At 45.2% G+C, this 23,918-nt stretch overlaps 1 protein-coding gene across 5 annotated transcripts in view; it reads right to left on the bottom strand.

Moving 5' to 3' along the window:
- Positions 1-23,918, bottom strand: part of LOC127632056 (teneurin-4) — a 292,730-nt gene that overhangs the window by 122,037 nt on the left and 146,775 nt on the right. For all 5 annotated transcript variants that reach the window (XM_052110531.1, XM_052110527.1, XM_052110528.1 and 2 more), the window contains 2 exons: positions 21,946-22,092; positions 12,427-12,643 (listed from right to left, as the gene is read on the bottom strand). In XM_052110531.1, the coding sequence (XP_051966491.1) occupies positions 12,427-12,643; positions 21,946-22,092 (364 nt within the window). The remainder of the gene's footprint in view (positions 1-12,426; positions 12,644-21,945; positions 22,093-23,918) is intronic.

Raw genomic sequence — 23,918 nt, 5'->3', positions numbered from 1 at the left:
GCATGTCTCGTGTCCCCACCAGAGCAAGCTCACATAAAGCGGTTACAAACCGCTCGAGCGCTAGAGTCAATAAATGCGCCCACGAATACATGTGCGCACCCATTTCCTGCCCGCTCTGTTACACGGCCAGCAAACATTCCTCTGTGTGTAAGTCCCGTGCCCATGACTATGCTTGCGCATCACGTAACAGATGTGACTCTTTCCCCATTCATTCCAATCGGGAAGTCACTCACAAAACAGCCTGTTCATGCTGTCTGCGAGCAATCATGCATAAACACACTAAACGCGCTCACACATTTTGTTCAGTGCTCTGTGTGCGGCAATCAGAGCGAATTGGCCATTCACCCTCTAGCGTTACGCTTCAAAGCGTGGGAAGCTATTCCAGGGATATCCAAGTGAGTGTTAAGCACAATACAAGAGGGCTATTTGCTACAGTTCGATCGCCGCCCTCCTCGCTTCAGAGCGCGGCTCGAAACCACTGTGAACACGGAAGCAGCGTGCATGCTTCGTTCAGAAATAGCAAGCCTTCTGTGCAAAAGGGCCATAGAGAAAGTGCCACCCTCTCTGAGCGAGTCGGGGCTTTACAGCTGTTATTTTCTTGTTCCCAAGAAAGACGGCGGCCTCAGACCCATATTAGATCTCAGGGTTTTGAACAAGGTGCTTGCAAAAGACCGTTCAAAATGCTTACAATCAGGAAACTCCTCGCGCATGATGCGCCAGGGGACTGGTTTATTTCTCTCGATCTGAAAGATGCATACTTTCAGATTCAGATAAATCCCGTCACAGGCCATTCTTGACATTCGCCTTCGACAGCCAGGTTTATCAATACACCGTCCTCCCGTTCGGCCTGTCCTTAGCACCCCGTACTTTCACGAAGTGCATGGATGCGGCGCTCGCACCCCTGCGGAGTCAGGGTTTGCGAATTTTGACCTATTTGGATGACTGGCTGATTATGGCACAGTCACATATGGAGCTTCTGTCTCACAGAGCAGTCCTCCTCAGCCATCTGAACAGTTTGGGTCTTGCAGTCAATTGGACCAAGAGCTCACTACAGCCCAGTCAGACAATTTCCTTCCTTGGAATAGAACTAGACTCCGTGGCAACGACGGCTCACTTATCTACACAGCGCGCGCACCGCGTTCAGCGACTAGCCGCATTTTTTCAGATGAACAGCCTCACGCCTCTGAAGAAATTCCAGAGAGTGCTAGGTTACATGGCCTCAGCCGCAGCAGTACTTCAGCTGGGTTTACTGCACATGCGCCTGCTTCAGCATTGGCTAAACACCCGCGCATCTCGCCGGGCTTGGGCCACAGGCCGCCAGCCCATCAAGGTGACTCAGACCTGTATTTCAGCTCTGCAGCCCTGGACAGTGGCCGAATGGTATCAGCGGTGAGTGACAATGGGAGCTGTATTTCACCGAAAAGTCATCTCGACAGACGCATCCAACACGGGTTGGGGCGCGGTCTGCGAGGGCTCTCCGGTTTTTGGCCTATGGTCAGTTCAGGAAAAGCTCCTTCACATAAATTGTCTGGAAATGATAGCGGTCGAGTACGCGCTCGTGCACTTTCTCCCGGTCATTCAGGGTCACCACGTCCTGGTCCGTTCGGACAACAGATCTGTGGTATCCTACCTAAACCGTCAGGGCGGTGTCAGATCCAGGAACCTATTCCATCTGACGAAACGCATACTGAGTTGGTCCCAGGCCACCTGAACGACGGCCCAGACAGACTGTCCAGAGACAATATTCCCCCAGGGGAATGGTCCCTGCACGCTCAAACAGTCCAGACGTTATGGCACTTATTCGGCAGAGCAGAGATAGACCTCTTTGCGTCCAAAGAGAACTCTCACTGCCCAATATTTTTCTCAAGCGAGGACGCAGCTGGCCCAGGACTGGCCCAGACACCCGCTTACGCCTTCCCTCCCGTCTCGCTATTGCCACAGGTAATGCAGAGGATCAGGAAACGCATCACTCGGTGCTCCTCATAGCCCAGCGTTGGGAGAATCAGACATGGTTCCCGGAGCTTACGCAGCTGTCACTGACAGCGCCGTGGCCCATCCCAGTGAGAGCAGATCTCCTCTCTCCAGCTCGCGGCACAATCTGGCATCCCCACCCAGAGCTGGGCTGCATGCGTGGGTGATCAACGACTACCCGTCGCTCTGCCAGAAGGAGTAATAAACACCATCATACACGCTAGAGCCCCTTCCACGAGAAGACTCTATGCGTCAAAATGGTCTGTGTTCTCAAAATGGTGCACCGACAGAGACCTGGACCCGCGGACATGTGGGGTGTCAGTCAGCTGCTCAGTATTTCTACAAGAGCTGCTGGATAAGGGCAGATCCCCATCCACGCTCAAAGTGTATGTGGCGGCCATTGCGGCGTTCGCTGAACCCCTGCACGGCCAGTCATGGGGTAAAAACGAGCTCGTCATCCGCTTCCTCAGGGGAGCTAGAAGGATAAACCCCCGCGCCCCCCATCGGTTCCTATCTGGGATCTTTCTATAGTTCTCGAAACTATGAAAGCCCCCCCTTTCGAACCACTTCAATCTGTGGATTTGAAATTGAAATGAGATTGTATACTGCGCGCTCCGCCGCTTTCAGATGCTCTGAGCAGCTTTTCGTTTCGTTCGGAGGGCGCACCAAAGGTCTCGCCGCCTCGAAACAGACACTATCTAGATGGATAGTGGACGCTATTGCTGCTGCATACGCGTCAAAAGACCTGCCATGCCCGTTGGGCATTAGGGCTCACTCCACTAGAGGCATGGCATCCTCGTGGGCATGGTCCAGCGGGATTTCCATTCACAACATATGTGTGGCAGCGGGATGGACTTCCCCCTCCACCTTTGTCAGATTTTACAATATGGAAGTGCCCGCTCTGCAGGCAAAACTACTAGCGGTTTAATACGCTACAGCTCCCCTGGTGAGCTGCACTGATGGGACACATTCCACACAGACCGGCACCGCCGTTCTGTCGTTCCCTTCCCACTATGTGCTTATGTATTACACAATCAATGACCCGCATTCATAATTCCCTGGGGCTCATACAGTGGATGCTTGGCGCGCACAGCGTTGACAATGGGTTCCCGTAGCGTAAGCTAGCTTACGCAATACGAGAGAACCTCTCGTAAGAGAACGTATCGGTTACCTAACGTAACCTCAGTTCTCTCTAGATGAGGGGAACGAGTATTGCGTAGCCGGCCATGCTCGCGCCACGAAGCGACTTTTCGCTTCAGTCAATGAAAACCAGGGTTCCAGCCTACGAACTACGCTTATATGCACTCAAGTCACGCCCATTTTGGCGAGCTTTGATGCAGTGAGCGCGCGGACACCTCTCATTGGATGCGAGTTCACCCAAGCTCGTCTATAGGCTGCAGCAGTTGCCGCAGAGCAAACTATGAGCTCGCTAGCTAGCCCGCTCAAGGTCTGCAGTTGCCGCACTGCGTTGACAATGGATACAAAAATTAAGGATAATTTTTTGGCTTCAATATCTCAGAAAAGATTAATCTTTCAAGTAGCGTAAGCTAGCTTATGCAATACTCGTTCCCTCATCTAGAGAGAACCGAGGTTACGTTAGGTAACCGATACGTTTTTTGTACCATTTTTGAAGATGATTACATTTTTTTCCCGTAATTTTGTTTTCTGTTGTTAGTTTGTTAATTTGTGTGTATTAAGATGATTGTGAAAGTTATTTTTTCAAATTCAATTCAATTCAATTCTCTTTCTCTCTCTCTCTCTCTCTCTCTCTCTCTCTGTGTCTGTCTCACTCTGCGAGTGCGTGTTGGGAGTGAGTGCGGTGAGTGCTGCTGAGAGCGTGCTGAATGTGAGTTCTCTACTTTCTTTCAAAACTTTTGTTTCTCTGTTGATGCTTTGAGGAGTTGTTTAGAGGAACAGTGTTCATTGGGGTTCATTGGTGTGTGTTTGGTGGATGGCGGCGGCGGCGTGGCTGTCAGCATGGCTGCAGCAGGTGAACACACTAGTTTGCACAAACTCACGCGCCGACACGCTATTAAATTTTCTCCGCCTAACGGGTGTTCGGTTGAGGATTGTAGTCTAGCGGTGGGTGAGATTGTCGGTTATGACAGTATAAAATCGGCTTCTAGGATGAATAGTGCCGTGGTGATTTTTTTAGACAGTGTGGACAAAGTAAATCAGTTGCTTAAAAGTGGAGTTGTGATTCAGGACACATATACACCAGTTCTGTCTCTTGTAAACCCTGCCAAAAAAGTCATTATTTCGAATATACCACCGTTTATGAAAATGAGCTTTTAGAAAAAGAGCTAGGCAGACATGGAAAACTAGTGACTCTGATAAAGATGATTCCTATCAGCTGCAAGTCTCCTCATCTCAAACACGTTGTGTCTTTTAGGAGACATGTACACATGATTCTTAAAAAGAGAAATGAAGAGCTAAATCTAGTGTTTAAGTTCAAGGTTGATGACTTTGACTACACTGTGCATGTAACATCAGAGACGATGAAATGCTTTGGGTGTGGGACTGTTGGGCATGTGATTCGCTCTTGCCCTGAGAGAGCAGGGGAGACGCGCGCTGTTAACGCAGCGGATCCGCCGCCCGTTCGGGCCGAAAGCAGAGTTTCTTTACCTGGCGAACCGCAGAGAACTGTGCAGGAAGAAAACCGAGATGATAGCGATAAGGAGAATGAGCAGACAGAAAATGTAACGAGTGAACAAAACGCACAAGATGGTTTAAACGAGGTTTTAAATGTTGGTCAAACCGCGACTAGAGTAGCTGAGTCAGTGTTGTTTAATGAGGAAGATGTTTTTTTGGATGCTGAAATTTCCAAACTGTCAACAAAGAGGAAAAATCCAGAAATTAAATCAATCACTGAACAAAATGCAAAAGTATCAAAAACGAATCCTATGAGCTGTTCTTCTCAGTCAGATGATGGGTTGATGAACACGCAAAAGTCTGAAAGTGATGTTAATGGAGACACACAGATGGATGTGGAGAGTGCTTACTCTTTCACAAAAATTCAGTCCTTTTTACAAAGAACTAAAGGGTTGAGATTGGTTAAAATTGATGAGTTTTTCCCAGACTTAAAGTTGTTCATTGATTCAGTCAAATTGTTCATGAAAAATACAGAAAACCCTGGTCAACTGACCTTTACAGATCATGAAATTTTTCGTTTAAAAAAATTTCTTATTAAAGCGAGAGCACAATTAGTTAATGATGGTTAAGTGTCTTTTGTTTGTCTTTTTCTTTGTTTGTGTTAACCTCTCTGTTCTGTTTAAATGCAACTTAACTTTTACTATGTGTGACATAAAGTTGGGTTCTTTAAACGTTAATGGTGCTAGAGAGGATGTGAAGATAGTTTCTCTCATCAGTTTGTTTAGAGTTAAAAAACTAAATGTATTTTTTTTACAAGAAACACATAGCACAGCTGAAAATGAAATCGTGGAAGAAAGATTGGGATGGGGAAGTTTTTCTCAGTCATAAGTGTAGCAACAGTGGTGGAGTGGGTATTTTGTTTTCTAGAGATTTTTTACCCATCTCTTGTGTTACTGAGGAAATCATTGCAGGTCGCTTGTTAAAAATACAAGCTGTTTTTGAAAGTGTAAAAATGACTTTCATCAATGTTTATGCTCCTACTGTAGGCCCAGAAAGGGTGGTCTTTTTAAACATTCTAAACGATGTATTAAGCAACTGTGACACTGATGGATACACGTTCCTGGGTGGGGATTTTAACTGCACTGAGAATGCAGCTCTAGACAGAAACCACCCAGAACCACATGGAGCCAGTAAGAATTGTCTTGTAAAAGTAATTGAGATGAATGATTTATGTGATGTTTGGAGGTTTTTTCATACCACTCAGCGTCAGTATACTTGGACTTCTGTTAAAGATAATTCTTTGTCTTTGGCTAGGCTTGATAGAGTTTACTGTTTCAAACATCAGAGCAATGTTCTTAAAGGTTGTTCAATACACCCAATTGGTATTTCAGATCATTGCCTCGTACAAGTTGCTATCCTTGTTAAGGATGTGAAATGTAGAAGTGCCTATTGGCATTTTAATGTATCCTTGCTTTCTGATAACACTTTTAAAGATGCTTTTAAGTATTTCTGGAGTGGTTTCACAAAAGAAAAATCTGAGTACAATTCATTACAACAGTGGTGGGACATAGGGAAGGTCAATATAAAACAGCTGTGCCTACAGTATACTCTCAATGTCACAAAGGACATGACTAGATCTATGAAAACTTTGGAGAGTAAAATAGAGAAGCTGCAAAGTTTGGCAGACTCAACAAGAGAAGGAGAACATTTTAAAATTCTTAAAAAGAAAAAGTCAGCTCTATCTAACCTGTTGGGTTTCTCTGCTCAAGGTGCTCTGGTTCGCTCACATTATCAAAATATTGCCAAAATGGATGCACCTTCTCATTTTTTTTTTCGGCCTTGAACGAAAAAATGGATAAAGGAGGCTTATGCACTCTCTGCGGTCCAGCACTGGACAATTGCTGCAAGAGTCTGTGGACATTCGTAAATCTGCAGTTGATTTTTACGAGAATCTTTTCAAGAGTGAGTTCCAAGAGAGATCAGAGGTGGCGCAGTCTTTCCATGAGGGCTTACCCAAGGTTTCTGAGGAGGCTAACATGGAGTTGGATGCTCCAATCTCTGCTGATGAACTATATTCTGCGTTGCAGAGTCTAGAAAGCGGTAAATCTCCAGGTATTGATGGACTTCCTGTGGATTTTTTTAAAGCTTTCTGGCCTGTGATTGGCAAAGACTTGTTGCTTGTTCTCAGAGACAGTTTAAGAAAAGGACATTTAACTTTGAGTTGCAGGAGAGCAATCATCACTCTTCTCCCCAAAAAAGGGGATTTACAAGAGATAAAGAACTGGAGGCCGGTTGCTCTGCTCTGCACGGATTACAAACTTTTGTCAAAGGTGTTGGCAATGAGACTGAAAAACGTTATGGAGTATGTCATTCATGTTGACCAGACTTATTGTATACCCAATAGGTTGATATCTGATAATATTATTTTAATTCGTGATGTTTTAGACCTCTCCGATTCACTGGGTTGCGAAATTTGTCTGATTTCAATTGACCAAGAAAAGGCATTTGACAGAGTCGAACACCAGTATTTGTGGCAAACGTTAGATGCGTTTGGGTTCAGCTCTGGCCTAGTAAACATGATTCGAGTCTTGTATAGTGACATTGAGAGTATTTTAAAGATCAACGGTGGTTTAAGTGCTCCTTTTAAAGTTCATAGGGGGGTCAGACAGGGATGTTCATTATCTGGCATGCTGTACTCCTTAGCCATAGAGCCTCTTTTGCACAAATTAAGAAAATCTCTTGTCGGTGTAAACCTTCCTGGATGTGAAACCATTTTTAAATTATCTGCTTATGCCGATGATGTTGTTGTCATTGTTAAAAAACAGGAAGATATAGACACCCTTGTAGAAAATATTAATGGTTTTGGCGTTTTGTCATCTGCCAAAATTAACTGGGGAAAAAGTGAAGCTGTGACAATCAGTAACGAGTTAAGCAGAAAACTTGTTTTACCTGCCGGGTTAATTTGGAACAAGGGTGGTTTTAAATATCTTGGTGTTTATCTTGGAGATTATACTTTTCTGTGTAAAAATTGGGACAATGTTTTAGAAAAAGTTGAAGGACGTCTCAAGAAATGGAAATGGATCTTGCCACACATGTCTTTTAGGGGTCGAACACTTGTGATTAACAATTTAGTGTCATCAATGCTGTGGCACCGACTATCATGTGTAGACCCTCCTGTACAACTGCTGGCTAAGATACAGGCAGTGTTGGTGGACTTCTTCTGGGACCGGCTGCACTGGGTCCCACAGAGTGTACTGTTTTTGCCAAAGGAGGAAGGAGGGCAGGGACTCATTCATCTCGCCAGTAGGGGCGCTGCGTTCCGACTCCAGTTCATCCAGAGGCTTCTTGTTGGGCCTGCAAACCTTGTCCGGAGACCCTTAGCCAGAACTATATTGATCCGAGGTGGGAATTTGGGTCTTGCTGAGCCTTTGTTTTTAATGGACCTGAGTGCTAAAAAACTGTGTAACCTTCCAAAGTTTTACCATGGACTGTTCACTGTGTGGGGATGTTCCATAAAAGAGAGTGGCAAGCTGCGAGTCCCTGTCATGGCTGTTGAAGGAGCCAGTGGTGAATGGCATTCGTTTCAACGTGGAACACATAACAGGGCCCTTCGTTATGCAGTTGTTCTGTGCGGCTGGGACTGTTACACTGAGACATGTGGTTGATCTGTGTGGACCAAATTTGATCGACACTGCAGGTCTAGCCTCTCATGTTGGAGTCAGATCGATAAGGGTCATAGATCAAATGGTCAGCAATTGGAAGCGTGAACTCACAAAGACTGAATTATCCTTGATAAAAGACTACTGTAATGGACAATGTCAACCAGTTGTTGATGATTCTTTTCCAGCATTGACTCTTTTTCCTGATTTTAAAGACTGCACTGGTCAACTGTTAGAGTCCAGAGAGACTCCCACAAATGAATTTGATTACATGGGAGGAAAAACGATGTATAAAATGTTTGTAAAAATTGTGAATAAAGATAAACTAAGTGGTCGGGCTGACACTCCTTGGAGAGCTCATCTGGGGCTTGACAATGAGGTCAGACCAGTATGGAGAGTGATTTACAAACCACCGTTGACCAAAAGGGCAGGGGACCTACAGTGGAGAATTCTCCACGGTAGTGTGGCTGTCAATGCTTTCATTTCCATCATCAATCCTATTGTAAGTGAAGAATGCCCTTTTTGTTTACAGAGGGAAACAGTTTATCACTGCTTTTTGGATTGTAGCAGACTGTGCTCTTTTTTCAGTTGTTGCAACAAATGTTCATGATGTTTGGAGAGCATTTTTCAAAGCATCTATTTATTCTTGGTTTCAGTTACAGTCAGAAAAGGAGATTGAAATGTCAATTGTTTAACTTTGTATTTGGTCAAGCAAAAATGGCTATCTACCTAAGTAGAAGGAATAAGATCGAAGAGTCCTTAGATTTTGACATAAACACTGTTTTTGTTAGAATGGTGAAAGCTAGATTGAAAGTTGATTTTGATTTCTACAGTTCCACAAATAATGTAGAGGAGTTCATAAACATTTGGTGTCTTAAAAATGTTTTATGTTCTGTTGTGGAGAATGTTTTGTGCTTTGGGAAAGTTTTGAGTTAAATCATGTTCTTTTGTAGAGAACTCTGTTTTGAAAAATAAAGAGTTTTTGAATCTCTCTCTCTCTCTCTCTCTATATATATATATATATATATAATAATATTGAGTAGGTCACCTTTGTGCCGCCAAAACAGCGACAACCCGCATCACAAATTAGTATTCTGAGATGCTATTCTTCTCACCACAATTGCACAATTGTACAGTGTGGTTAACAGAGAATGGCCAGACTGGTTCGAACTGACAAAGTCTACGGTAACTCAGATAACCGCTCTGTACAATTGTGCTGAGAAGAATATCTCTAAGAATGCTATTATAAGATGCGGGTTGGCAATGTTTTGGTGGCATGAGGGGGACCTCCACAATATTAGGTAGGTGGTTATAATGTTGTGGATGATCGGTGTATATACACATTTTAGATGTTGACAAATATTGGGTTTTGCTGATACCAATTATAAGGTGTTGAAAGAAAGCAATAACTATATAATTAATCAGATGCTAGTTTTTAAAATCAGTATATTTAATGTGTTAAAAAAAAAAAAATCACACTTTGAATGAAATCCCACATAAAAGTTTATTGATTTTGTAACCAAAATACCAATAATAAATAGCAAAAAAAGAAAAAAGATTTGGTGCATAAGGAGAGACATTTAACTAAAAACAAGGCTGAAATACACCGGGGACTCTCTATACTCTCTATGGAAAATGTCTAAATGTCTCCTTTCTACTCAAATAAATAGATAATTATTACATTCATCTACAGTGTATTAGTATATAAACATTATAAAGTAAACATGGTCACTATGAACTGTTGTTATATGACAAAAATTTGAAGATGCTTCCAAAAAAATCTCCTTTTTTTGGAACACCAAAAAATATAAAAATAAAATAATTGAGTACTCGAAAATAATTGGGTTTCGAGTACCAAGTACGACAGAAATTTCACTTCGGGTGAACTATTCCTTTAAGAGGTGCAAAAGTAATGTCCTGCGAACATTAGTTCAGGAAAGAATCATTGCTTGACCCAGATACTTCTAAACAAGAAATTCCCATTTGATGGGAGAAGTAACAAAACAAGACAATGCCTAAAAACCTAGGGCTCAAAATTAAAGACATCTTTGCCACATTATGACATCTAGAGATGAGAATCCAAACGTCAGCACACCACAGGCAGCACCATTAGAGACATTCTCCATGGAGAACTCAAAAAGATGCTCATTTGGATGTTTCATTTTCATTTTCCCCTTTGAAATGTCAGCTTGGCTTACATGAAAGGAAAAGGGGGGATACTCTACGAGATTTCAAGGGAGCACAACTTTTTTGCAGCGCCTTTTGTGTTTGTCTCAAATGAGAACAGGAGGAAAGAGAGACAAGACCCAAGTACAAGCGAGATGCAAATAAAGTGCCGTTCGCTCCAGCTATAGTTTACAGATAAAAAGTGAGCCATAAAACTGAGGCAAAAGATGAAGAGTCATATGGGATCACAGTGACAGCACCGTTTTCCCATATGAAATATCATTGGAGTACCCTGGGACGAGCCCCATGTTTACCCGAAAAAGGACTGTAAATGGATTGACAGCATGTGCTCACAGTTACTGACAGATCTAAATATTACTACTATAGTAGATTGGGATTTGGGATAAGTATGGAGAAAACAAGTTAAACTGCAAATAACTGTGCAAAAATTGTGAACGTTAAAGGAATAGTTCAACCAAAAATGTACATTCTTTTATTATTTAGACTTTTTTTCTTTGTGTAACACAAAAAGTAAATTGTCTTACCATGTCAAAAAAGTGATTAGTTACTCTGAGCTGACATGCTCCAAAAAAAAACATAAAACCACAGTAAAATTAGTTGATATGACTTGTGCATCATGTTCAGAGTAATTTGAAACCATGCAATGACTTAGGATATATGAATTTTGCAGTTACCGAAAACTAAGATGATGGAAAAGGGAGATAACTGATTAATGGGCAGATAGTTTTTCAAAATCAATTTACTGAATGTTAAAAGACTTTCTTAGACTTTTCTTACTATGGCGGGCACAAACATAAAGGGAGCAAGAGTCCAGAATGAATAAAATCTCAGATGTAGTTTACTGTTCAACAAAAATCCTTATAATACCCAGAAGAATATTTTTTTTTTGGGAGATTCAAGATTTGGTTTATAGTGTAGGACTTTAACTAATAAACATGCCCAAAACACACAAGGGCTCTTATTTTGAAATGACAGAGACTTGGCTCCATTACAATGCTTTATAATTAAGTATTGACCAAATTAAGCTTGTTATAGCCTATATATCCACCAGATGAGTGGTTTTGTCTATATATTTCACCAGATTAAATTTGATGAGGAATAAGTTTTATTATTATTATTCACAAGATATGACGTTTGAGAGACAATGTATGTGCTGACAGGTCATGTTTCTATGAAATACATTGTTCTTTGCATGCCCTCGCTTCAATTTAAATCACTTGATTATCTAATCAAAATAGAAAATAAAGTGCGGATACAAATATGGATGAATACTGTCAATGATGAAAGATTAAGATACAGCAAATCCCCATATGATTGTTTTTATTTGACCTCTAGAGGCCACTTTAATACTGTAGAATCAAGCCATTGTAACACCCTGTCTACACCAGGCGCACCCGTTGATGCATCGCAAGGCTTGAGGCGAATGTTCTAAACCGTTATTTTGTGTTGTTTGCAGGAGTAGCACCAGCACGTGCAGTGCAAAATCGAACGGGACACCTGTTTATTGTCCGCCCGACGCGCTGCAATGGACACTTCCAGTGTAGACAGCATGATTGATTATAATGGGTCTTATTGCTTTTTGACGTGACACGACGTGGCGCAAACGTCAAATGTAGCAGGGTGTAACTATAGAATCCTCCAGCATCGGCCATCGAAGAACAAGGAGGAATTAAAAAAATAAAACATTTCTGCAACTATCAGCTTATTTTTGCCGTTAACCGATAGATCCAAAAAGCAACTATCAGCACCGTTTAATCAGTAAAACCGATATATCGGTCTACCTATAGCGACTATGTCAATAACATCAAACCCCATTGGTTCTTGCATGTTTTGAAACCAAACATCATATTTTCTTTTGTGTCATAAAAGAACAAAGTGATAAAAAGTTTGTAACAACAGGGTGAATAAATGATGATAAAATTTGTATTTATGCATATCTATTCCATTAATGGTGAAATCGAGGCCGAGCGTATGAATACAAATTTCTTAGATATAGATATAGCTGACAATCACTTACACGCTGTCAAAGGGGTTTGCCTCAGGGATGACATGGGTACTGTCTCTGCCCACCAGGAAGCGGACACGCTGGTAGAAGGACTGCAGGGTGCTCTGGCTTAAAGAGATCTGGGTTTCCTGGATGATGTCCAGTGGATCAGGGGAGCCCACACACAGAGATGTGGTGTGACATGAAGCCTGCAGGCAGCAATCTGGGTCCATACAGTCTATCAACCCATCTGTGGAAAGAAAGTCAGAAAATGTATAAAAAAATGAATGCTATATCATGAGCCATATATTGTATGTCATTCCTTTTGCGGTAAAACTGCTTTAAACTTATGATGGTAGCAGGTTTTAAAAGTGTCTACCACCTGGCGAACCTGGTTGCAGCTTGGTGGACCATTCTTGGTCAGGTTGAACTGGCTGACCACAAAGTGGGGTACCTTGCATATATTAGGGTCCAAGGTGGTACCAAGGTCTACCAGCTCAACTTAAACAACTTACAGGCACAATAGAGCCCAACAGTTCCCACCCACATTTCAGCAGTTTTGGTTTTGGAATTATATTTCCCCATTTTTTCCATTACATAGAATCCTTGATAAAAATAATTCTAAGACATAAACCAAACAAACTGGCATCCGAGATTAATCACAACATTAAAACTGGGACAAAAGACAAAGGTACAAGACTGTGTACTTAATGTCTTCAATGAGGGAATGAACTACAATTCTATGAAGCATCACAAAGGATGTAATTGAATGGAAAACAATGGACAAATATAAATCTATTGATTTAATTTAGAATGTTATATTTATAGAAACAATATATTTTAAGTTTAAAAACATTCAGATGTAATGTATACAAATATATAAGTAGTTTGAGAGTGTAGGAGAATAGGGTGGTTGCTACAGAGCTCTTTTGGTGTGATTTGTTTGCAACGATTCTCTTATTGGTGGACATTTCCCTTCAGGATTGGGTAGTGTATTTATTCACCACAAATTTAGCTATTAAATGTGATTTTTTTTTTATTACGTTGAAATGACGCAGACTGATGGCTTTCACAAAAGCATACACCATCAATTAACAACCTAAGTGCTCATGGTTTGACTGTTTTTAAACATTATTAAGTTATCTTTAAAATGTATTTCGCCAATGGAAAAAAAGAAAGAGATTTCTACAGTAGGTTCTCTTACGAGAGGTTCTCTCGTATTGTGTAAGCTAGCTTACGCTACGGGAAAGATTAATCTTTTCTGAGATATTGAAGCCAAAAAATTATCCTTAATTTTGTATCCATTGTCAACGCAGTGCAGCAACTGCATACCTTGAGCGGGCTAGCTAGCGAGCTCATAGGTTGCTCTGCGGCAACTGCTGCAGCCTATAGACGAACTTGAGTGAACTTGCGCCCAATGACAGGCTCGCGACAGTCACTGTATCAAAGCCCGCCAAAATGGGCGTGGCTAGAGTGCATATAAGCGTAAGTTCAGTAGGCTGGAACCCTGATTTTCATCTATTCAGCGAAGCTCTTCGCATCTCTGAACTGCAGAAGCCGCGTCGCCGTTCGAGGGGCATCTAGCAAGCTTGGACAGCGCTCGAAGAAACCGGCCGTCTTCGCCACCTTCAGCCGTCCTGCGAGCTACGCCATCCAGCGACGTATCCTTTTTAGAGCAAGCTAAGTCCTCATCGAACTTCAAAAAAGCGCAACGAGCATCTTTTTAAAGATGCCTCGCACCACCTGCGCCTCATGCCGCGCCCCTCTCAGCGCCGGAGACCGCCACCTCATATGCGCTCTCTGCCTGGGACTGGAAAATGCAGAGCTCGCCCTCGCTGATGGCGGATGCGACCTCTGCGAGGAGCTTCCAATGTCGACCCTGCGGGCTCGAATCGAAGCACTCAAAAACGAAGCCGCCGCGCCGCCTTTCGTTTCGCCGCGCAGAAAGAAGTGCCGCTCCCAAAGGCTGCCGGAACCGGTGTTAGAAGCGACTACCTCGCCGGAGCCTCTCCCTCGAGCCTCGCTTTCACCCTCCCCGCCTCGGACGCACAGTTGCCACCGAGCGGCGCGACTGTTGCCATCTCGGATGACAAGGCGGAGGATAAGGGCTGCTGTTCCATCATGGCTTCGACAGCGAGGAGTGGTCAGGCTCCCAAGCCTCCTCCTCGCCCAGGAATCCAGCAGGACCCGCCGAGTCGAGGAAGAACTAACGCCTCCTCACACAGGCCGCCGACCGCCTCGGGCTCGAGTGGTCACCGCACTCTGAGCAGGCTCCCAACAGACTCGACGGCTGCTTTCTTCAGAGCCGTCGCCGCGGCGTCCACGCCCGGACGCCCCTTCCTGCCGGAACTCCACGCAGAGCTCTCTAAATCGTGGAACGCGCTCTCTCGGCCAGGAACCGATCCCATGTCTCCGCCTCTCTTGCTTCGGTAGACGGCGCCACCGAGAGGGGCTACTCTTCCATCCCCGGTCGAGGATTCGGTAGCAGCACACGCTTGCCCGCCCTCGCGAGATGGCGGTCTAAGCCAGTGCTCCCGTCTAAGGCCTGCAGAACTACTTCCGCCTGTGTTGGCGCGCTTATGCCGCCGCCGCTAAGCCGCATCTGCTCTGCATTCCATGGCCGCTTTACAGATCCTCCAAGTGGACCTTCTTCGAGAGTGGGATGAGAAAGGCAGGCACCCAGAGGCTGTTTCAGATCTAAGGAGCTGACGGATCTCGCCCTTCAGCGCCACCAAAGCTGCAGCTCAAGCCCTAGGAAAGTGCATGGCGCGCTGACTGTGACCGAGAAACACCTATGGCTAACGCTAGCCGACATGGGAGAAGCTGAACGCTCCACGTTCCTCAACGCCGCCTCTCGGTCCGGTCTCTTCGGTTCCGCGGTGAGTGGCATTGTTGACCGCTTCGGAAGTCCAGAAAGCCACCCAAGCCATGAATCTCTTCCTGCCTCGTCACGCTAGCTCCTCTGCAGGCCGCCCACGTGACCAGCCTCCTGCACGAGCCTCTTCACAGCTCCAGCTCAGCAAAGCCAGACTTCTCAGCGTCGACAGGGCGGCCGCCCTAGAACGCGCTCAGACAGCGCCGCAGACCGCCGCCTCGCTGGCCTCGGCCTAAGATTGCGCTTGAAACCTGAGCAACCGAAGTCCTCCTAGCTTTGTTAAGGAAACGACGGCTCAGTCCCGCCGTGGCCGGACCACCGTCAAAGCTTCGCCCCCTGTCAGTCCCCTTCTCTCAGGCTACTGCAGTGGTGGATTCAGCAGCCAACAAGCCGGTGATACTGCCCGCTTGCCTGCACTCAAATGCCGTTTTCACGGCGACCCAAAGAAATCTTGTGAAAAGCGAACATGCCTTATGTGTAGAAAATGTGCCCACAATCCAGTGTTCACCCTTACACACAAGCATTACACTTCCCGTGTCCCTATCAGAGCCCACTCACATAAAGCGGGCACAGCCAGCTCGAGTGTTAGAGTCAATAAATGCGCCCACGAATCCGTGCGTGCGCACCTTCTCTGCCCGCTCTGTGACACGGCCAGCAAACACCTCTCTGTATGTAAGTCCCATGCCCGTGACTATGCTCGCGCATCACTTCACAGATGTGACTCTTTCCCCATTCACCTCAATCGGGAAGTCACTCACAGGACAGCCTGTCCCTGCTGTCTGCGAGCAGTCATGCATAAGCACAGTAAGCGCGCTCACACATTCTGTTCAGCTCGCTGTGTGCGGCAATCAGGGCGACTTGGCCATTCACCCTCTAGCGCTACGCTTCAAAGCGTGGAAAGCTATCCCAGGGATATCCAAATGGGTGTTAAGCACAATAAAACAGGGCTATTTGCTACAGTTCGATCGCCGCCCTCCCCGCTTCAGAGCTGGCTCGAAACCACTGTGAACACGGAAGCAGCGTGCATGCTTCGCTCAGAAATAGCAAACCTTCTGTGCAAAAGGGCCATAGAGAGAGTGCCACCTTCTCTGAGCGAAGTCAGGGTTTTACAGCCATTATTTTCTTGTCCCCAAGAAAGACGGCGGCCTCAGACCAATATTAGATCTCAGGGTTTTGAACAAGGTGCTCGCAAAAGACCGCTCAAAATGCTTACAATCAGGAAACTCCTCGCGCATGATGCGCCAGGGGACTGGTTTATTTCTCTCAATCTGAAAGATGCCTACTTTCAGAGTCAGATAAATCCCCGTCACAGGCCATTCTTGAGATTCAGCCTGACGGCCAGGTTTATCAATACACCGTCCTTCCGTTCGGCCTGTCTTTAGCACCCCGTACTTTCACGAAGTGCATGGATGCGGCACTCGCACCCCTGCGGAGTCAGGGCTTGCGAATTCGGAACTATTTGGACGATTGGCTGATTTTGGCACAATCACATATGGAGCTTCTGTCTCACAGGACAGTTCTCCTCAGTCATCTGAACAGTTTGGGTCTTGGAGTCAATTGGACCAAGAGCTCACTACAGCCCAGTCAGGCAATTTCCTTCCTTGGAATAGGCGATGACGGCTCGCTTATCTACACAGCGCGCGCGGCGTGTTCAGCGACTAGCCGCGTCCTTTCAGATGAACAGCCTCACGCCTCTGAAAAATTTTCAGAGAATGCTAGGTTACATGGCCTCAGCCGCAGCAGTACTTCAGCTGGGTTTACTGTGCATGCGCCCGCTTCAGCATTGGCTAAACACCCGCGCATCTCGCCGGGCTTGGGCCTCAGGCCGCCAGCCGATCAGAGTGACTCAGACCTGTATCTCAGCTCTGCAGCCCTGGGCAGTGGCCGAATGGTATCAGCGGGGAGTGACGATGGGAGCTGTATCTCGCCGAAAAGTCATCTCGACAGACGCGTCCAACACGGGTTGGGGCGCGGTCTGCGAGGGCTCTCCGGTTTTTGGCCTATGGTCAGTTCAGGAAAAGCTCCTTCACATAAATTGTCTGGAAATGATAGCGGTCGAGTACGCGCTCGTGCGCTTCCTCCCGGTCATTCAGGGTCACCACGTCCTGGTCCGTTCGGACAACAGATCTGTGGTATCCTATCTAAACCGTCAGGGCGGTGTCAGATCCAGGAACCTCTTCCATCTGACAAAACGCATACTGAGTTGGTCCCAGTGCCACCTGCGCTCGCTGAGGGCGACGCACGTGCCAGGCCACCTGAACGACAGCCCAGACAGACTGTCCAGAGACAATATTCCTCCAGGGGAATGGTCCCTGCACGCTCAAACAGTCCAGAAGTTATGGAGCATATTCGGCAGAGGAGAGATAGACCTCTTTGCGTCAGAAGAGAACTCTCACTGCCCAGTATTTTTCTCGAAAAGCGAGGACGCGCTGGCCCAGGACTAGCCCAACCGCCCACTTTACGCCTTCCCTCCCGTCTCGCTATTGCCACAGGTAATGCAGAGGATCAGGGAAATGCGTCACTCAGTGCTCCTCATAGCCCCGTGCTGGGAGAATCAGACATGGTTCCTGGAGCTTACGCAGCTGTCACTGACAGCCCCGTGGCCCATTCCAGTGAGAGCAGATCTCCTCTCTCAAGCTCGCGGCACGATCTGGCATCCCCACCCAGAGCGCTGGGTGCTGCACGCGTGGGTGATCAACGACTACCCGTCGCTTTGCCAGAAGGAGTAATAAACACTATCATACACGCTAGAGCCCCTTCCACGAGAAGACTCTATGCGTCCAAATGGTCTGTGTTTTCAAAATGGTGCACCGACAGAGACCTGGACCCACGGACATGTGGGGTGTCGTCGCTGCTCGTGTTTTTACAAGAGCTGCTGGATAAGGGCAGATCCCCATCCACGCTCAAAGTGTACGTGGAGAACATCGCAGCGTTCGCTGAACCCCTGCACGGCCCGTCACTGGGAAAAACTTCTGATCATCCGCTTCCTCAGGGGAGCTAGAAGGATGAACCCCCCGTGCCCCCCATCGGTTCCTATCTGGGATCTTTCCGTAGTTCTCGAAGCTATGAAAGCCCCCCCTTTCGAACCGCTTCAATCCGTGGATTTGAAATACCTTTCACTCAAAACCGTTTTTCTGACTGCCCTGTCATCAGTTAAACATGTGGGAGACCTTCACGCGCTGTCTGTCAGCGCTGCGTGTCTTGAGTTTGGACCAAGTGACTCCAAGGTCATTTTAAAGCCTAGACACGGCTATGTCCCCAAGGTGATCGGTACTCCTTTCAGAGCACAAATCATTTCCCTATCGGCGCTGCCAGCATCCGATAGCGAACGCGACGCCAATCTCCTTTGCCCAGTCAGAGCACTGAGATTGTATACTGCGCGCTCCGCCTCTTTCAGACGGTCTGAGCAGCTTTTCGTTTCGTTCGGAGGGCGCACCAAAGGTTTCGCCACCTCGAAACAGACACTGCCTAGATGGCTAGTGGACGCTATTGCTGCCGCGTACGCGTCAAAAGACCTACCATGCCCGTTAGGCATTAGGGCTCACTCCACTAGAGGCATGGCCTCCTCGTGGGCATGGTCCAGCGGGATTTCCATTCACGACATATGTGTGGCAGCGGGCTGGGCTTCCCCCTCCACCTTTGTCAGATTTTACAATTTGGAAGTGCCCGCCCTGCAGGCAAAACTAGTAGCGGTTTAATACGCTACAGCTCCCCTGGTGAGCTGCACTGATGGGACACATTCCACACAGACCGGCACCGCCGCTCTGTCTTTTCCTTCCCACTATGTGCTTATGTATTACACACACACTGGCCCGCACTCTTGCCGGCCAAATATTATTCCCCCACTCACAAGGGCTCCCCCGGGTCACCCCACCCCCGGGGCTCATGCAGTGGATGCTTGGCGCGACGGCGTTGACAATGGGTTCCGTGAGCGTAAGCTAGCTTACGCAATCACGAGAGAACCTCTCGTGAAGAGAACGAATCGGTTACCTTACGTAACCTCGGTTCTATCTAGAAGAGGGAACGAGTATTGTGTAGCCGGCCGTGCTCGCGCGATTTTCGCTTCATTCAATGAAAACCAGGGTTCCAGCCTACGAACTTACGCTTATATGCACTCTAGCCACGCCCATTTTGGCGGGCTTTGATACAGTGACTGTGCGGGCCCCTGTCATTGGACGCAAGTTCACTCAAGTTCGTCTATAGGCTGCAGCAGTTGCCGCAGAGCAACCTATGAGCTCGCTAGCTAGCCCGCTCAAGGTATGCAGTTGCTGCACTGCGTTGACAATGGATACAAAATTAAGGATAATTTTTTGGCTTCAATATCCCAGAAAAGATGAATCTTTCCCATAGCATAAGCTAGTTTACGCAATACTCGTTCCCTCTTCTAGAGAGAACCGAGGTTACGTAAGGTAACCGATTCGTTTTCAACCATAATTATCCTCTTACAGTCGTGCCACAGTAAAACTTTAAAATCTCACTGGTGAGACTCGTCTGTCAAATCACTGCCAGGAGGCACAAAGTAACACTTTTGGCACCATAGTTTAGTGTTAAAAATTGTTTCTTAACATTAACATTGTTAAAAAATTATTTGTATTGTATTTGTTCACATTTTGATGTGTACGAGGTCATCTATCAATGCAAAATTAAAGTCAAAATTAAAGTTATAGCTTAAATTCCTTAGCTCATGCATTTACTTTGGCATATAGAAAAAAAAATATATAGAATGTCAGCCTTTTTCAAAAAATAAAACTTTGACAATTGTGACTATTAATTTATATTTGATAATCATGTTAAGAAAATGAAAATATTGGCTAGCCTATTGGCATATTAAAAGAAAACAGAGGTTTAGAGTCTTGACAGTTTTTGGAAGTTACAACAGTTTGAATATGCTGTCTCATATGTACATACAAAATGTGACTGAATAAATGAAAACAAATAAGCCCCCGATGCATGGGTGTCCTCGTGAATGCTGAATGTTGCAGGAAAGTGTTCATCATGCGTCTCCATTGCAACGTCCAACCAGCAAATCAATGTTGTGGTGATGTTCTTGCATTTGTTTCTTGTGTTTCTTCTTCTTCACTTTAATGGTGGTTGGCAAAACAAGCTTATTGTGCATTACTGCCATAAACTGAATGGTCGTGACATTGTGAGAAAGAGCTTTGAGGCATTCAGCTCTGGCCTGTTGAAATTCAATTGTTTAAGCACCCCTTAGCGCTTTAGAGCTGCTAATGACTAATCTAATCTAATGATTGTGAATGTACTAAGCCTATTCTGGTTGAGTACCTACTGTACTTCAGGAACCAGATGCGCTCTATATAGCAAGGGTTAAGCAGGGTTTGGGTTATGGGTCTCATGAACCAGTCAGGCATAAAGCAGTGTGCTACCTTCCAATGGCCACCTTTGTCCAGAAAGAAATGACCTACAATGTCCTATAAACCATTTTGACCAGGTTTGACCTGGTTTTCCATAGCATAGCCTGCCTGCATGCTCATTTTATCCATGTTAACGTGGCTCCTTTGGATCTGTATCATTAAACGAGACGAAAAAGATTTCATCATCCCAAAATGAACTCGGGAAAACCTACAGCTGGATCCTGAACACTTCTAAGCAATAACTGACTCTGTTGGACAGTTTGCTCTGCCCTACAGCTGCATAACTGTGGCAAGTCAGAGTCAGTGCAAGATATGTGTGGCTACTCACTTCCTTCATGTTTTTTTCCCTCATCTCCACACCTCCACTGGCAGTTCAGCCTCTCCCTCCTGTAATTCGGCTGAAATAATTCAGGACTCCAGGCCACGCTGAGAGAAACCTTTTAATGTAGAGAAGTGGGTCATCTCTTATTCTCTACACTCTCTCTCACTCTATCTCTCTCTTCCTCTCTATCTCTACTTTCAGGAACCTCTCAGACCAGATGGACCAGATTACAAAAATAACACCTCTGCTGGCAGAAGTTTCAGCACTGTTTGTTTCGATTGTTGCAACCAACTCACTGCTGCACTGCTAGCATATGTACAATTTGTGATTCTGCAGTTGGCGCTACAGATTTTTATCGTTTTTTTGGATCCCAAAATAACCATTTTTCACTGTATTCATGTCCGTCCCTCAAAGTGAATAATTAGGACAGTTGTGCTTTACCAAAAAAACACCAATGTGCCTTTGTTGCTGCATAAAATGCTTGGTTGTGTGATCTAACCCGCAGAGTGGCTATTGTTGATTCAGAAGCTTGGCAGGAGGTCGGTTTCGAAGCTGATGCTTGCTGGGATTTGGAGACTGGGTGATGTGGACTCTGTAAGCATGGGGAATCTGAAGTCTCTGATTTTGACTAGAAGTGCAGCTCATCCTTCTAGCAGCTCTTTGTATCCATAGGACAAGTCTGATCATGTCCGCAGCTATTTAAAGATCTAGAGTTTTTTTGCTTGATGTGGGTGCTTAAGGCAACTCTAGACCAGATGTGTTTCCAGTAATAAACAGACAAAAGCACACCATCACAAACAACTCCAGTAGGGGCATTGTGAAATGAAATAGGAGGAGAGAAGAGAAGACAAGAGACAAAAAGAGAGGAGAAGAGACATGAAGAGACGAGAAGAGAAGAGACAAGAAAAGGTGAGACAAGAGAAAAGAAGAGACGAGAATTTATCCAAAATAAATGTGAAGGCAGTGTGCTGTTTGCGTTGTACCTCCATCATTGTCCTTGCCGTCACTGCAGGCCGTCTCCATTGATGTGTCGCAGCCTGCTCCTCGCCAGCCCAGCTGACAAACACAGTTCCAGCCATTATTACCCAGCGTGCATCTGCCATTGCCATTGCACAGACCAGGGCAGCCCTCTGTGCAAACAGAAGCAAAGCAAACATATTAGAGGAGGCAATTTTCAACCAAAACAAACACACACACACAGAGTTTTCTATACAAGACACTACGATGTGTGGTTTCTATTTTGAAGACTGCTTGTCAAATTAATTAAAAAGTCAAAATCAAGGATTGTTGGTCAAAAGAGTGCATTGGTAATAATGGTGATAACTTTAAGTGATTAACTGATACACCTTTTTAAGCCCTTATATCCCATAGAGGTAAACTCATACTGCAGAGTTCTACCAGATCAATCAATTCTCATTAGTGTTTTACAATAGATGCAGAACTCAGCTCAGCTCTAAAGAGAGAGAGAGAGAGAGAGAGAGAGAGAGAGAGAGCGAGAGAGAGAGAGAGAGAGAGAGAGAGAGAGAGAGAGAGAGGCAAGACAATGAGGAATAATGTAATTCTTGAGAAATATTTGATTTTCGTGTTTGTGATTTCTTTCAAAGTTTTTCTCACTTGCAATTCAGAAAATCTCAATATTTCTTAGGTAATACCACAAAAACCCTTAGCTCTATATAGAGTACATAAGTCTTAGGGACCGTTCACACAAAACACATTTTACTCACGTCTTTGACGTGCCCCCTGCCCACCCTCCAAGACCTGTTCATCTCCAGAGTGAAGACACGTATAGGTAGAATCACTCTGGAACCCACACACTCTTTGTCCACTCCCTCTTTGAACTGTTGCCCTCTGGCCGGCACTACAGAGCTCTGAGCACCAGGATATTCAAGCACAAGAACAGTTTTTACCCTCAGGCCATTTTCCTCAATTAAACTGGCTCAAGACTCCCCCATAGTGCAATAATGTAAATACATATCACATGAACATATGTATATTCACTTATTTTATTTAATAAATGTACATACCCCTACCTTGCACATACATTACCACTTGCAGGTGTACATACACCATTCTATGTTATATGTCCTATTTTTGTTTTCTTGTATATTTTATATTCTGTGTCTCACTGTAATGTTCTGTGTGCACTTGTTTCTCCTATCACCAAATCAATTCCTTGTGTGCGTGAGCACACTTGGCAATAAAGATAATTCTGATACTGATTCTGACATTGTGGTTGTTCTCATTGTTTTTTCGCATCTCATGCATGTTTTTGTTTAATGCAAGAACATGTTCTGTCAAAACAGCCAATTAAATGTGTACTCAACATTTTCAAGGTTCAAGGCTCAAAGCACAATGCAAAGGCCATATTCTGTTTTCTTCCTATAATGTCAATGTTATGACATATTTGAGGACACGATTTCGTAGGGGTGCGATTTGAGTGGGGAGGTTAACGCTGACAGGATGTAGATAGCACAGGTTGCAGATAGTCGTACAAACACGGTACCGGGGAAGGGGGTGGGGGTCTGCTCGATATGACAGCATAAAATGTCTGTCATTGTCCTGTTTCTTCCTCCCCTCCCTGCCACTTATCAGCTAACTGTCCAATTCTATTTCCTGAGATGAAAACAGGGACGAAAGGCAAGAAATCCTGTGCCGTCGGATGTAAAATCCTGAAATGCTTTTCACAAGGCAAGAACATCACTCTCCAAGATATCTGAGCTGACCTATTTTGTTGGCGACAGTCAGCAGAGCCACTGCTCGAACATCGTAAAAGCTGAAAGAAGGGAGAGAGAAAGAGAGAGATTGAAAGAGAGAGTGGGAGGTTTTTATACAGAAAGAAAGGTGGTGATGTCTGATAAGAAGGAAATTCGAGATGCTTCTAACAGCCATGATTATTTCTAAAGGTGGCTCAGCGCAGAATGGCATGGGGTGTTTTTATCCAGGCTTTTCACATCAT

This window comes from Xyrauchen texanus, chromosome 38 (assembly GCF_025860055.1).
Source record: "Xyrauchen texanus isolate HMW12.3.18 chromosome 38, RBS_HiC_50CHRs, whole genome shotgun sequence".
Lineage (NCBI taxonomy): Eukaryota > Metazoa > Chordata > Actinopteri > Cypriniformes > Catostomidae > Xyrauchen > Xyrauchen texanus.
This window is presented reverse-complemented; position numbering and strand designations above follow the sequence as displayed.